Below are 14,830 nucleotides of genomic sequence, written 5' to 3' on the forward strand. Positions count from 1 at the left end.
ACTGTATTTCAGGGTGACTAATGCTCCTTTTTGAAGAAAAGTAGTAGTTTTGTGAAACATACGATGATAACGTGTTGAGATGTTTCAGTACTGTGTATGGTATACACAGTAAAGTACAGTATATACAGTACTGTAAAAAAGAAGCAAACCAATAACAATTTGTGGTTGCATTTTTCTACAGAATGGCTAGAAGACCTACTGGGGGTGGACGGCAGCGCCTGTTCACACAACAGCAGGAACTTGCCATTGTGAACCTAGTGAGAGCAAACAATGCAATCCGTCTCCACCAGCTACAGCAACAAATACTTGAAGATAGGCAGGTATTCAACAACATAAATCGAGTAAGCATTACCACTATCAGACGCATCCTGGTAAAGCACAACATGACCATGAAGCAACTGTACAGGGTCCCAATTGAGAGGAACAGTGTCAGGGTCAAAGGACTTCGACATGAATATGTACAGGTAAGTGTAACAGTCCTTTACATTTACAATACAGAATGGGTGCAGTCCAGTAACAGCTGAATATGTACCATTTGATCAGTACCACATAGATATATTCGGAAAGCTACACAGGTACCTGTGTGGTGGGGTGGGGCGGTTCTGTATGTGTAGTAGTGTAGTTGTGTGTTTTGAGTAATGCCATCTACAATATGTATTTTTTGTTGCAGAGAATCTTGGACGTGGATGGAGCTGCTCAGCCTCATGAATTTATTTACGTTGACGAGGCTGGATTCAACCTTAGCAAAAGTAGACGACGGGGACATAATATACTTGGCCAAAGGACGATTGTGCACGTCCCGGGGCAGTGCGGGGGAAATATCACATTGTGTGCCGCCATAAGCCTCCGAGGGCTACTGTACCATCATTCCAAACTGGGTCCATATAATGCGCAACACATAATCACATTTCTAGATGCACTTCATGATGCAGTTGTACAGGACAGACCAGAGCAGCCCAGGTTTGTTGTTGTCTGGGATAATGTCAGTTTCCATCGGGCTGCTATCGTCCAGAACTGGTTCACCAACCATGATCAATTTGAAGTTGTGTATTTGCCCCCTTACTCGCCATTTCTCAACCCTATAGAAGAGTTTTTTTCTGCTTGGAGATGGCGCGTATATGACCGCCAACCACATGCCCGCATGCCTCTTCTGCAGGCAATGGAACAGGCCTGCGGAGATATTGAGGTAAGGTCAATCCATGGATGGATTCGGCACACAAGGGGATATTTTCCCCGATGCTTAGCAAGAGCAGACATTGCTTGTGATGTTGATGAGATTCTGTGGCCAGACCCCAACAGACGGCAGGATCCATAAGTGCAAATGTGGAATGCTACAATGCAGAGAAAGGCAGCTGGTTCCGTACGCAGGACATGATTACACCCAAGAGGAACTTCAGCTGCTGCACAGTGCCCCCCTGCATCATACAGTACGCTGCACCTCGCCCACCTGCCCCCATCTGCCTGCCTGGTGGGTAACCAGGTTACGCATCTACCGGTGTGGCTAGCATCACTGGACTTAATCAACAGAAACAGTGGACACTAACAAGAATCAGAAACATTCACCAAAATAAGGAAAATGCCTCTTGAATAATGGACTGAGGGAACAGAACTTAGACCTTACAGTGGAGTCAGAGCATAGAGGTTAAGGCACTAGAACAGCTATCAAAATGCAATTATGGCAAGACAACTGCTTTCCTTTGTTATCGGATGCTGTAATGGTTTGCTCCTGTTGTGTAACATGCCACTTGTTTGCATGCATTTGTTAATTGCCTTGTTCTCTCCAACCATTTCTCTGTCTTAGAGCATCTGCCAAATGAATAATACACAGAGCACAACTATAGCAGAGCTCAGCTGGGACCTCCTGCATGCTTTTACAGCAAGCAATGAGTGTGCTCTTCTAGAACAGATTTAATATCTGGCTACGGTTGTTGGGGACACATGTGTTAGATATGTGAAATGCTTTATTCATACAAATAAAGCCCTTATATTTGTATTTTTATCACATGTGTTATCACATTAAATTTATGAGTAGTATCTTCATAGAATTTGTGCCGTGCGTGTGGTGTTCTCCATATTAATTCATATCTCAATTAAACATTATAACCAGGATGCAGCCAAAGCCCCAAAAATAAATTCTGAATATCAGTCATTTAACAAAAACAATACAGAACAATGTTTTTCAACCTGATCCACAGGAACCCCCAGTCCATCCACGTTTTTGCTCCTTGCCAGACAGCTGGTGCTGGGAGAGAGCAAAAACATGGACTGCTGAGGGTCCACAAGAAACACTGATAAAACATAATATATATGCAGACCGAATGTCTATGGCACCCCCTAAAGGAGCATCATATGCGTAAAGAACTGCTTAAGGTTTCATGCCACAGGACCCTCCAGAGCATGAAAGCCAGCTTCTGCTTCTGGTTCCAGCACTTAGCCAATCTACTGACCCTTCATCACCGATTGCTGAGTTGGAAACATTCAGGTGGATCAGCTGACCTGCATGCTTGCATCCAATCAGAAGCAGCAAATTTCCCTCCATTTTCCCCTTCACCTTCTTTTTCTCTTATCAGCTTACAGTTATATTTCCTGTTGCTCATCTCAGTTTGTCCTAGTCAATTAATATTCTCTCATTTGTTAAGTGCTACTATTTATTGTCTTTCTGTGAGTTAAACTGAAGGTTACTTTCCCCTATAGACCGTCTCTTCCTGCTATCAGGCAATCATAGGCCAGTGGGACAGGAGGGAGGGTTCTACCCTTTTTCACTCAGGGTGACTGGAATTTTCCAAACAAACGGGCAGTTTCAGAATCCCCCATTTGTTGCGGTCTCCAGAAAAGTGTTACATATGAACCATGTGGTACAGTCTGATTAGACGAAAGCATCCCATAGAGCTGTTTCTGATCTAAATGAACAAATTCTGAATTATGACTCTTGAGCTTTGTTGATTTTAGAGTTTTCTGCCATCTGGAGTAGAAAAAAACACACATTGACTTATTGCAGACTGGTGCAGCTGCATTTCTGACTTATTAAGTCGAAATTCTGATTTTTTTTCCCTCACAATTCTTACTTTATTTCTCATTATTCTGAGTACTTCTCTAACAACCAGCAATTAGTCGGAGACATCACTTCTGCTCCAGCTTTAATGGTTCAGTGAGATTTGCATACAGCAGCAGACAGGAGCGAAGGCTACAATGGCTGTATCTGCTCTGTCCAGGCATTTTATTATTTCCAGTTGTGTGTGTGAATGGCAGCCTACATCGGAACTTGCAATTAATTATCCTGTAAATGTTAAGCTGGTTTGCAATGAAAATGGGCAATAGAACTTCTCTCTTGCCTAATAAGTTGTGGTACAAGCATATCTAACGTTAATGCTTCGTGCATTAGACCAGGGGCGCTGTAAAGGGGGGGTAAACGATGACGATTCTCGGGGCCCATGATTGAGAGGGGGCCCAGAGAAGCCCCCAATAAACTGTGTGGGGGGCCCTGTCAAGATTCCTTTCATGGGACCCAAAATCCTTAGCAGCGCCCCTGCATTAGACATATATAATATGATGTCTACCGTTAATGTAATAACTGCCAATAATGTGCTAATTTTCCCCCTTAATGTAATAAAGGCTGATACAGTAATAACTTACCAATATCATACTAACATATTTGAATCAAAAACGTATCACATTATTACATTATAGGCTTTATTACACAAAAAAACGGGAAAATTGTTATGTTATTAGCAGTTATATTAACAGTAGTTTATAGTAGCTGCTATTAACAGCAGTGATTAGCTGCTACAGACCCTAACAATCACACAATTTCTTTTGACTGCTTATGATTTTTTGCACACTACTGTACACACACACACACACACATATATGTACATATTCATATGGTTGATTGCCCACAAAACTCAACTGTGATTAATCAGCCTGTTCTCCAGACCAAAGAACAGTGAAAACCATTCTAACTTAACCTACAAGAAGCAATTCCAGAACACAAAGAAGAAGATGTGCTAGATGTCTTTATGGGGACTCTGCATTCATGTCTATGGGCAAAACCCTAATCCCAACTATGAAAACGTTATCCCCAACCCAGCCCCAACCCACAGTCGTTGCTGTTGTAGTTCTCTCCTACCATTTATATTGTCACAATGAACTATATCCTAAGATGTACAAGTAAAAAGTTTGTATATAGTATAGCATGAAAAATAATAAGAAGAAAACTCAGCCAGAGTGGAATTGTTTTATATAAACACTCGTGCGCTCTTGCGTTGTGTACACCCAAAATGGCGATTCCACAATAAACTGCGGCTATATCGAGTGTGATGTTAGCTGCAAAAGACGCAAGCAGATCCCAACTTCACTTTGCTACACGTGCATTGTAAAAGCAGGGCCACAAACAAAACAACACCTACGTCTCTGTACTCAATTCCAACGGAAAATGTCGCCAAATCCATTCACCATTTCACTATGTGCTAGCTAGTCATGGCGCGAGCATTAGCTGCGGACGCGAACAGCTTCAGCTTATCTTCCCACAATTCAGCTCGACTGTTTAAACTTCAGCCAAAGACAACATTCTGTGTTAAGTGAGAATTCTAACGATAAATAATAATTACTTACATCGTTTAATGGGTGCCCTCGGAATATCTGTCCTGCCACTACTCCCATCCACTTCTAGCTTAACTCGTCCATCTGTGTGGGTGCGCAAGAACGATGGGTGCCGTGAAGCTGCAGGAAAACAAACTTAAAAACCTGCACGAAAATATATTAAACGTGGAGGAGTTAGTCGGCAGAAGTGAGGAATTACAAAAAATAAAATAAAAAACGATTTCTCAAGAAAAGATCATAAAACAGGAAAATGGTCAATAGCTCATGGAGTGATATTGCACACTGTACCTTGATTAACATAACTGCTCTATAATACATAATCGATTATATTCAATAGCGTTCAGGATTTGGGTGAAGTGTACACAGCACAATAATCATTGTGATAATTCCACACTTGCTGCAATTTGTTTTCATGACCGTATTGGGGATATATGCGGTCCGATAAATACGTCCGCCTTGTGCTAAATGTTGACCAAAACAGACGGACCGCCCAGCCCAATTTTCAAGGACTATTCTTGTTCCAAATAATTGCCACAACGGGCCGACCAGATTTAGCCCATAAAATAATGTCTTGTGGACATTTGTTGCTCAATGGCTTATGTCTAAAGTGGAAACTAGGGAATAAGATGCGAACTTAAACCTCGTTCCTGACAGACATGTAAAGGACCTTTTTTGTTTTTCATTTTTAGAAACGTAGCGGAGGAGAAAAAATATGAAAACATTTATTTATTTATTTTATTTCGGGAATTCGTGATTTGACTATTCTTACATAATACAAAACTTAAATTCTAAGATAAGCACGGTATACATTTTCCAAAAGTGATGTTAAAAACATTTCACTTGTTCTTCTTGTACAGCTGATTGTGCGTAGAATATACCCCCCCCCCCCCCAATCCATTTCGAGTCTCAAATATACATTTAAAAATAAACATTACGGTATCTTAGGAAACTGTGACGCAAAGTGCGGTTTTTGCGTCTTAGAACGTATGTACACGTCATTTCGAGTGATATAAAAAGGAGAGAGAGACGAGATATCCACATTTTTGAATTATGATGGCACACGACATGGAGCGAGTACTGATGTCCCCGGCGTTCGAAGTGTTTAACAAGCTTCGGCTGGCAGGACAGCTTTGTGACGTGGTCCTCATCACCGACGGTGTTCAATTCAACGCCCATAGAGTAATTCTGTGTGGCTGTAGCTCCTACTTCCAGTAAGTAGCGGTGACCCATATATGAAGATGCGAAAACAGCAAGGAGTCAGTTTTTATCTCTCGTTAGCAATGACTTCTCCTTGGCAATAAGGCTCTAGGATGACAGAAAGTTTATATTAATATACATTATATTAAATTATATTAATGTAGGTCAGTGCTGATCAGAAATATTTCTGATAAGTGTACCACCTTAACTTTTACTATATAATAATAATAATAATAATAATAATGGTATAAATATATAAAAAGGGGACCATGTCAAACAGGCAAAACAAAGTATTCCGGGGGACTTGCCCACCAGCCCAAGTAAAATATATTAAAGGGGGAGCTACTGTTGGAAAAATAAGAATTAAAGCCACCGGTCCCTAGTTCTTAGATGCCTATGAGATCATCTGTAGCAGGGGGTCCTTATCTCTGCTTAATTTCCATTTGGGGGTCCCTGGTTCAGAAGATTTAGAAAACCCCTTATTTAACTTTGCCTGCAAAACCGATATTTATTAGATGAGTCACTTCTGGATTGTGTTTCAGGGCTCTGTTCGCCAGTGACTGGAATGATTCAGGAAAGCGGGAGTACCAACTCCCAGGCATTTCCCCAGAAACACTGAGGCAGGTCATAGAGTATGCCTACACGTACTCTGTGGTCATCACAGCTGACAATGTGGAGAACCTCCTGGCAGCTGCTGATTATCTCAGTGTCTTGGGCATCGTACAGCGCTGCTATGATTTCCTGCATAAGCAGCTCTGCCTCAACAACTGCATTGGCCTTCTTAAAATCGCCGATGTCTACTGCGTAAACGAGCTGCACCAGTCTGCATTCAACTTCATCTTGAAAAACTTTAAGGAGGTTGCCATCAGCTCAAACGAGTTCCCAGAACTAAGTCTTGAACAACTTTCTGACATCATAGAGCAGGATGAGCTGAATGTCAGAGAAGAGGATGTGGTGTTTGACGCCATCCTCCGGTGGATCGAGCACGAGCCTGCCACCCGAGAGGCCCACATTTCAGTCCTATTGCCCAAGGTGAGTATAGTTATACTATGTTCTCATTGACTTGTGTATATAACAATAGAATGCTCATTGAGTGAAGTCCTTATTACTGTAGCTAGAGACTGAACCTCCATTTCCATGTCCCATAAGTCTACAACCAAGGCTTCCAGGTATTACACCTGGGAGAGTGTAACAAATAATGGAAAACAAAACACTCAAATGTCTTACATGAAATAAGTGTTAGCTGACACATCTGAGACTTTCAAAGTAAATGGCTTCAGCTAAAGAAATTAAAATTTGCACTTACTGCTGTATCCTTAATGTTAGGAATTGCTCATCTCCAGAGATTCACAGAAAGCACTAAGGAACTCATGGGAATTCTCTCATTCTTGTTTCATGTGTAGATTCGGATGGCTCGTATGGATCCGGAGTACTTTATGAAGATCGTCAAAGCCAACGATCTGGTGAAGGCCAATGCGGCGTGCAGGCCAATTATCACTGATGTCATGAAGGTCATCTATGATCTTCATGATGAAAGTCCATTCTCTGATTTTGAGAACCCACTGATCCGCCCGCGCTTGCCTTCTGAAATTTTGCTGGCTGTTGGTGGATGGAACATGCACACGACAAACTGCATCGACGCATATGACACACGGGCCGACCGCTGGGTGGATATCACGCAGGAGGAGCAGAGCAACCTAGCTGGTCATGGCACGGTGTACCATGATGGGTTTGTGTACTGCATTGGGGGGTTTGATGGGCAAAACTTTATCGATACTGTGCGCAGATACGACCCGATCACACGAGCATGGCAGCAGATGGCCCCAATACACTGGCAGCGCTGTAATGTTAGTGTGGTCGTGCTCGATGGGCTCAGCTATGCCATGGGTGGCCATATTGGTTTCTGGCCCCTCGACATCGTAGAGTGCTACAACCCAAAAACCAATGAATGGACCCAGCTCGAGTCCATGAATGAGAGGAGAAACGATGCCAGCGCCACCACCCTGAATGGCAAGGTAGGGTAATGGGAGGGCGTCTGACTGTTTACCCTCATTTTCCCCTTGAAATGGAGTATTTTACACAGTCATGAGTTCTCTTTCTCTTCAGATTGCTGATTTTAATCAACAATTACTATGTTCAATACATTTAAGTATTTGGATAAATGCATTATTGGTCTCCATTAGTGGCACATTGGGTAGTGCTGTGGTGTCAACTCCAAGACTTGTGAGATAGATGAAATGGTGTTCCCATGTCAGGTTTCCTTTATTCTGTTCCTGGGGGAGCAGAATCCAAAACTCTTTGCAGATTTCCCTTTTCAAACAGCCATACTAAACCTGAAAATTAGCTGATTATGGTGTGTTTGAGAAGGGAAATTTGCAAACTGTGTTCCTCCAGGAACGGGACTGGGGAACCCTGTCATACACTATGCATAGCATATACTTTTATTTTTGAGTCACAATGAACTTTATCTGTAACCTCCAAACCCCAGTCATATACAGTATAACGGTCTTCACAGTTAAATTGGTTTTCATAGATATACATCTGTGGGGGCCACAATGGAACAGAGAGCCTATCTACAGTGGAGTGCTTTGACCCCCTCACAAACGAATGGAGCTTGATCACTCCAATGAGCACTCCCCGTCACAGCCTTGGAGTCACGGCGTATAAAGGGAAGATATATGCGGTGAGTGATTCCTTTCTGTGTCAAATCTCACATTTTACCTGTAAGACTCATGGTTTTTTTGTCTTTGCTGCTGTGTCTTTCATTGTGATACATTTAAACCAAACAAAACAGTTAAATGCCAGAAATACCTGCTGCAAAGGCTTATCTTAATACACATAAAAAACATACATGCTACCCTCTTTAGCCTCCCTGCATTCATTTCTGGGTTATAAATGGATCTGCTGGGGGGTCTCTGCTACTAGCTCGGGTTGTAAAGTTTAGATTTTTTATTAATTATTTTCCCTAGTTCCAGATATAATTAGTCAGATTGTTGTTTTTTTCAGTGTCTGATTAGCTTCAAGTGTTCGTTTTAACTAATAACAATAAAAAAGCAAAATATATTAGCATAAGGAGTCTTTTTTGAAGGCTCACAGTTTTCACCGAATGATACAAGTTTTCTGTTGCCCAAATCCATGTTTTCATTGCATATAGGTTGACTTCTGTATATAAGCTTGTGTCATCTATAGACAATGGGAGGTTCTAAGGCGCCTGCTTTCATAGGGTGAAAATTGCTTAAGAGTTCATGACTTTGGGAAAGTTGATGTTTGCCCATCCTTTTGGCAAGCAAGTGATAATGAATCTTTGGCATCTCTCAGGTGGGCGGTATCAACAGGCCTGATCACCTGCAGACCATGGAGGTCTATGACCCTACCACAAACCGCTGGCATGCTGTGGCCCCCATGTCCACACCGCGCAGTGAGTTTGGCATCGCAGTGGTGGACGACCTCCTATTTGTGATGGGCGGCCACGATGGGTTTGGGGTAACTAACAAGGTGGAGTGCTATGATGCGGGGACAGGCAGCTGGTATCGTGCGCAGGACATGAGCAGAGCCAGACAGCATTTCAGCTGCTGCGTAGTGCCTGCGCACCCCCGCATCATAGAATACGCATCACCTCGTTAGTCCCTAATGGCCGCCAAGGAGGAGAGAAACCCATCTGCCCACAACAGCATGCCCAGTACGTAACCTCATTTAAACCCCCCACCCCGAATTCTTTCCCTATAACATACATTGAGTTTATATAGACACCTCTTTTTTTCCCCAGACTCTACTTCCTCATTGGAAGGTGTGTTGGTGGGATCGAGGTCTTTGAAGACGAAGCTGTCCGGAAGTAATTTTCCATGGCCTCGCTAAACTCCTCCCACACCTGAGTTTTTACCTCGACGACCGCCGAAGCCGCATTCCAACATACCATCAACGCTGTCCACCAGCGGGTTCGGGGATTGCTGCCACAACAGGCCACAGCTCCAGTCAGCCGCCTCCACAATGGAGGCATGGAACAAGGCCCATTCGTACTAGTCAGTCCCCTGCGTCCTCCAGGACATGGGAGAAGCTCTGCTGGAGATGGGAGCTGAATCTTCTCCTGACATTGCATACTTAAAATAAAGTTTTCTTTTTCATATTATCTAGTTTGTGAAAGCGTCATAAATTTCCCATTTTGGATAAACGTTGTTCTCGTTTGACGGTTCTCTTCAGAAATTCCGCTGCAACCATCGGTGATTACTAATTAAGCACTAAGGCAGGGGTGCGCAAACATTTTCCCTTAGTGGGCCAAAATGAAAATCTATCGGAGGACCGCGGGCCAAATGTAATATTTTACACAAAATACAAACACTAATAGTAAAGTAAAGTAGTTTTATTTATCAAACAGTTATCTAACCTTCCTTTCTGTGTAAATAACATAAACAAAATATGACAAATAAGTCATATATAGGCATTTAGAACACGTCTAAACTTTTGTAATCACATATAGTGCAAAATGTCAAAGAGTGCATGTCCAACAGCAACACAACAACAACAGTAGGAACAATATAATTGCACCACTAGTGAGAAACATGAAGCTGTTCTTTGGCGTTTATCAGCCTATCAATATTAGGTTGCAGCTGACTCACTGAGAGGGTGAGGATGTCCTGTAGGTGTGGGTCAGTCAGAGTGCTTCTGAGCCTAGACTTGTTAAGGTTCATTACACTAAAAGTCTGTTCACAGATGTAAGTGCTGCCAAACAAAGCTAACATGACCTGTGCATGTTTCCTAATGTCTGGGTACCTTTCAGATGAGACATGTGTGTAGAAGTCTTTCAGGTGTAGTGACATGAATTTATTCTTTAGCTCAGAATCACACTGAAACTCAATTAGCTGCATCTGAATGTGATCAGGCACTGAGTCCACACTTATGGTGAAGGGTTGAGAAAACAGCTCCATGTCACCTCTACTTTCCCTAAAGTCCTCAAAGCGCAACGCAAAGTCCTGGTCCAAGTGTCTGAGATGTGCTGCATATTCAGGCAGTCTCTGCTTCACCAGGTTGACCTCTCTCAGACTAGGGAAGTGTGCAAGGTTTCCTGGGAAGAAGTGAAAGAGCTGCTAAGTCGTCAAATAATAATAAATATTGCAACATAAATGTTGTTTTATGTACTTTGAAAGAGTTAGCCTTACAATTTTATTACAATACTTTTTAACAATACTTTTTAACTGCACAACAGTGGAATATGGATATGTTAGTAAATGCACTTACTAACATATTCCACATAATATCAATCCCAGTAACTGCACTTTTATCATGTGAGGTGCAGGTACATGCTGCCACCTTTCCTCTCCATTATCACTTGATTAAATCATAAGCATTTTTACAATCACAAAAAATATGCAAGCTCCAAAAGACAAACAAAGCGCATGTCTGCCTGTCAATCAAGTTTAAGAACCATGGACAGCGCTGTCCCTCCGCAACACAGTTAACAAGGCCGGGACTTATTTACGGCATAAAATACAGTATGATAGACATTATCACCATTAAAACTGAATGTGTATGTGTGTCTCTGTGTGTGTACAATGTATTAACCAACCTGCTGACAGATGTCGACAGAGTAGCTGCAGCTTCGACCTGAAGGCCGTTATGTGGTCAAACAGCTCAGTGATGATCTGATCCTTCCCTTGAAGCTGAATATTCAGGGTGTTGAGCAGGTCAGTGATGTCCACCATAAAAGCCACGTCACAAAACCATTTTTCATCTGTGGGGACTTGAGTGTCACTGTTCTTGCTTGTCAGAAACTCCGCGATGACATGGCGCAGCTCAAAAAATCTTTTGAGGACTTTCCCGCGGCTCAGCCACCTCACCTCTTGGTGGTAAAGCACATCCTTGTATTGTGAATCAACCTCCTCTAGAAGAGCTCTGAACTGGCGGTGTGAGAGCGCTTTTGATCGTATGCAGTTTATGATTTTAATCACGTCACGCACCACGTCTCCCATACCAACTGATCTGGCACATAGTTGCTCTTGGTGCAGGATGCAGTGGTATTTTGCCACCTTACCTCCACATTGGGAAACCTTCTGGGAAATTAGTGTGGCAAGGCCTGTTGTCCTCCCAACCATGGCAGGTGCTCCATCAGTTGTTATCCCAACCAATTTTTCCCAGCTCAGCCCGTTCGTATCCAACACTCGCTCAACGGCTGCAAACAAATCCTCACTTTTTGTTGTGCTGCGCAGTGTCTCAAATCCAGCCAGCTCCTGAGTTATTTCCATGTTTTCATTTACTCGCCGTATGAAAACCAAAAGTTGTGCAGAGTCCGAAATGTCCGTGCTTTCATCACACGCCAAAGAAAAGGCGACAAATCCAGCAGCCTTTGCTTTAAATTGCTCCTTAATGTCTAGAGACATTTCTTCAATACGACGTGTCACAGTATTTCGTGAGAGGCTGATCTGGGAGAAAGTTTTTGCCTGTGACGGGCACATGATTGTCGCAGCTATGGACAGACACTCCTTAACAAAGTCACCCGTTGAAAATGATCTCCCAGCCCGGGCAATTAGCGCAGTAATCTCAAAGCTGGCCCGTGTCGCGCTGTCCTGGGCTGTCGAGGGCCGTGTAAGAGTCCCTTGTTGCCTGTGAAGTTTAGCCAGCAGCTCCCTGGTCTTGTTCTTTCGCGCATCACCTTTGAATTGCGAAAATGCTGCGTGCTTCGTCTCATAATGACGACGAATGTTATACTCCTTTAGTACAGCAACAGACTGGTTACAAATAAGGCAGACCGCTTTAGCATTTATGTCAGTGAAAAAATATTCTTCCTCCCAGCATTTTTTAAAATGTCTTTTGTCTGTGTGCCACTGACGATGCCGCTCCATGTTGATAGTGGCTTAAGCTAGCAGCCTGGTGGTGACCCGCCACAAACTGGTTTGATCCCGTATGGCGGCAACAAAGACTCATGGGACTTTTTGCAAATTGTTAAAATATGACTATTTATGAAGTGTGAAAATGTACATATGTGCACAGATATTGTCATGCCCGGCTTGTCCGCTCCTCCTGTGTGCCACGCCTCCTGATTACCCACGTGTTTTCTCCCGATTGTACCCAGCTGTATCTAGTTCATTTGCTCAGTCCTGTGTATTTCAGTCCGTGTCTTACCTGAGTCCTTCGTCCGTCATTGATGTCAGTCAGTGTCCGATGTTCCCTGCTCCCCGAAAACCTTTGATTAAATCCCCGTTTGCCCCGAATCCTGCCTGCCTGCTTCCTGATTCCCCGCTTGCCCTCACGATCGCCGCTCTGCCCGCGGTCGCCCGTGACAGATATACTCTACATTACCCTTATAGTTGCTTGTATTTCAATTTTAGTCTTAGATATTTCAAATGTAATCAAAGCACCATGAGTGAGGACTGTATAATATATATTAGTTAGGTCAACGTACACTAAAAATAACCGCACTGATAGCTACACTGGGATTCGTGCTTTAAGAGTTTTTGAAACAAATTTTAGTACAGTAATAATTTAAAATTTTAGATATCCATTGGCGGGCCAATCTAAATAGTACGGCGGGCCAACCTTGGCCCGCGGGCCCCACTTTGGGCACCCTTGCACTAAGGTTTTTCGTAATCCATTGAAATACTGGTTTAGTGCAACCCCTTCCCCTGGGACCTACAGTAATCATAGCCGGCAACTTGAATTTGGAGAAGTGATATTACCTCTGGACTGATTACAGTATGTACTGTACACGATATTATTATATTGCGGGTGTCAGAGTTTGCGGGTGCGGACGGGCAGGCTGGCAGGAAGGAGGCAGGGAAGGACGAAGCAGGGAGGTAGAATACGGGGAAAACTGGGGTTTTATTAGGGGAAAGACGGCTATGGGCAGAACGGGACATAACAGCACTAACATCAATGACGGACATCGGACAGGGCAAGATGTGGACTGATATAGACAAAAGACATGGTGAAACAACAAGATACAGATGGGCATGATTGGGGAAGCACACGTGGATAATCAGGGGGCGTGGCACACACGACGATCGTACGAGCCGGGCATGACAGTGGGCCTGCGTTTATAGTGGGGTACCGTAGGGTTAAATTTTAGGACCACTACTGTTCCTAATTTACATTAATGATACTGACACCAATACATACAGTAAACTGGTTACATTTGCAGACGACACCAGGGTGGGTGGTGTAGCAGGTACTGATCTAGCAGCGGAGAGGCTACAACGGGATCTGGATTTAATTAGCGACTGGGTGGATACCTGGCAGATGGAATTTAACATAGATAAATGTAAGGTAATCCATACAGGGAGCAGAAATATAAAAGTACAGATATATTATGGGTTCCACTGAAATAAAGGTAGCTGGTTATTAGAAAGATCTCGGTGTGTATGTTGATGCTTCCATGTCAGTGTGGGGAAGCAATAAAAAAGGCCAATAGGATGCTAGGTTACAACTCTAGGTGTGTGGAGTTTAAGACAAGGGAAGAGATGCTACAATTATACATTGTTCAAAAAAATTTAAGGAACACTTTTTAATTAGAGTATAGCATCAAGTCTATTAAACATCTGAGATATTGATCTGGTCAGTTAAGTAGCGGAGGGGGTGGTTAATCAGTTTCAGCTGCTTTGGTGTTAATGAAATTATGAACAGGTGAACTAGAGGGGCAACAATGGGACGACCCCTAAAACAGGAATGGTTTAACAGGTGGAGGCCACTGGCATTTTCCCCTCCTCATCTTTTCTGACGGTTTTTTCACTAGTTTTGCATTTGGTGACGGTCAGTGTCACTACTAGTAGCATGAGGCGATACCTGGACCCTACAGAGGTTGCACAGGTAGTCCAACTCCTCCAGGATGGCGCATCAATATGTGCCATTGCCAGAAGATTTGTTGTGTCTCCCAGCACAGTCTCAAGGGCATGGAGGAGATTCCAGGAGACAGGAAGATACTTAAGGAGAGCTGGACAGGGCCGTAGAAGGTCCTTAACCCATCAGCAGAACCGGTATTGGCTCCTTTGTGCAAGGATGAACAGGATGAACACTGCTGAAGCCCTAGAAAATGACCTCCATCAGGCCA

General features: G+C 43.2%; 2 protein-coding genes across 3 annotated transcripts in view; one reads left to right on the forward strand and one right to left on the reverse strand.

Annotated features, from left to right (window-relative positions):
• The window catches only part of LOC125720973 (kelch-like protein 10), a 38,115-nt gene extending 28,193 nt beyond the window's left edge, over positions 1–9,922 (forward strand). Inside the window, exons 3-6 of one of the 2 annotated variants that reach the window (XM_048996891.1) lie at positions 7,200–7,811; positions 8,330–8,479; positions 9,115–9,214; positions 9,563–9,922. In XM_048996891.1, the coding sequence (XP_048852848.1) occupies positions 7,200–7,811; positions 8,330–8,479; positions 9,115–9,214; positions 9,563–9,651 (951 nt within the window). In that variant the 3' untranslated portion in view covers positions 9,652–9,922. The remainder of the gene's footprint in view (positions 1–7,199; positions 7,812–8,329; positions 8,480–9,114; positions 9,215–9,562) is intronic. The other variant, XM_048996892.1, reaches the window with a different exon arrangement.
• Positions 1–13,670, reverse strand: part of LOC125720847 (general transcription factor II-I repeat domain-containing protein 2-like) — a 54,279-nt gene extending 40,609 nt beyond the window's left edge. Inside the window, exon 1 of the mRNA XM_048996710.1 lies at positions 13,464–13,670. The gene's annotated coding sequence lies outside the window, so the exon portion shown is untranslated. The remainder of the gene's footprint in view (positions 1–13,463) is intronic.
• Positions 13,671–14,830: the final 1,160 nt, after the last annotated feature.

The sequence above is a fragment of the Brienomyrus brachyistius genome, unplaced genomic scaffold (genome assembly GCF_023856365.1).
Source record: "Brienomyrus brachyistius isolate T26 unplaced genomic scaffold, BBRACH_0.4 scaffold27, whole genome shotgun sequence".
Lineage (NCBI taxonomy): Eukaryota > Metazoa > Chordata > Actinopteri > Osteoglossiformes > Mormyridae > Brienomyrus > Brienomyrus brachyistius.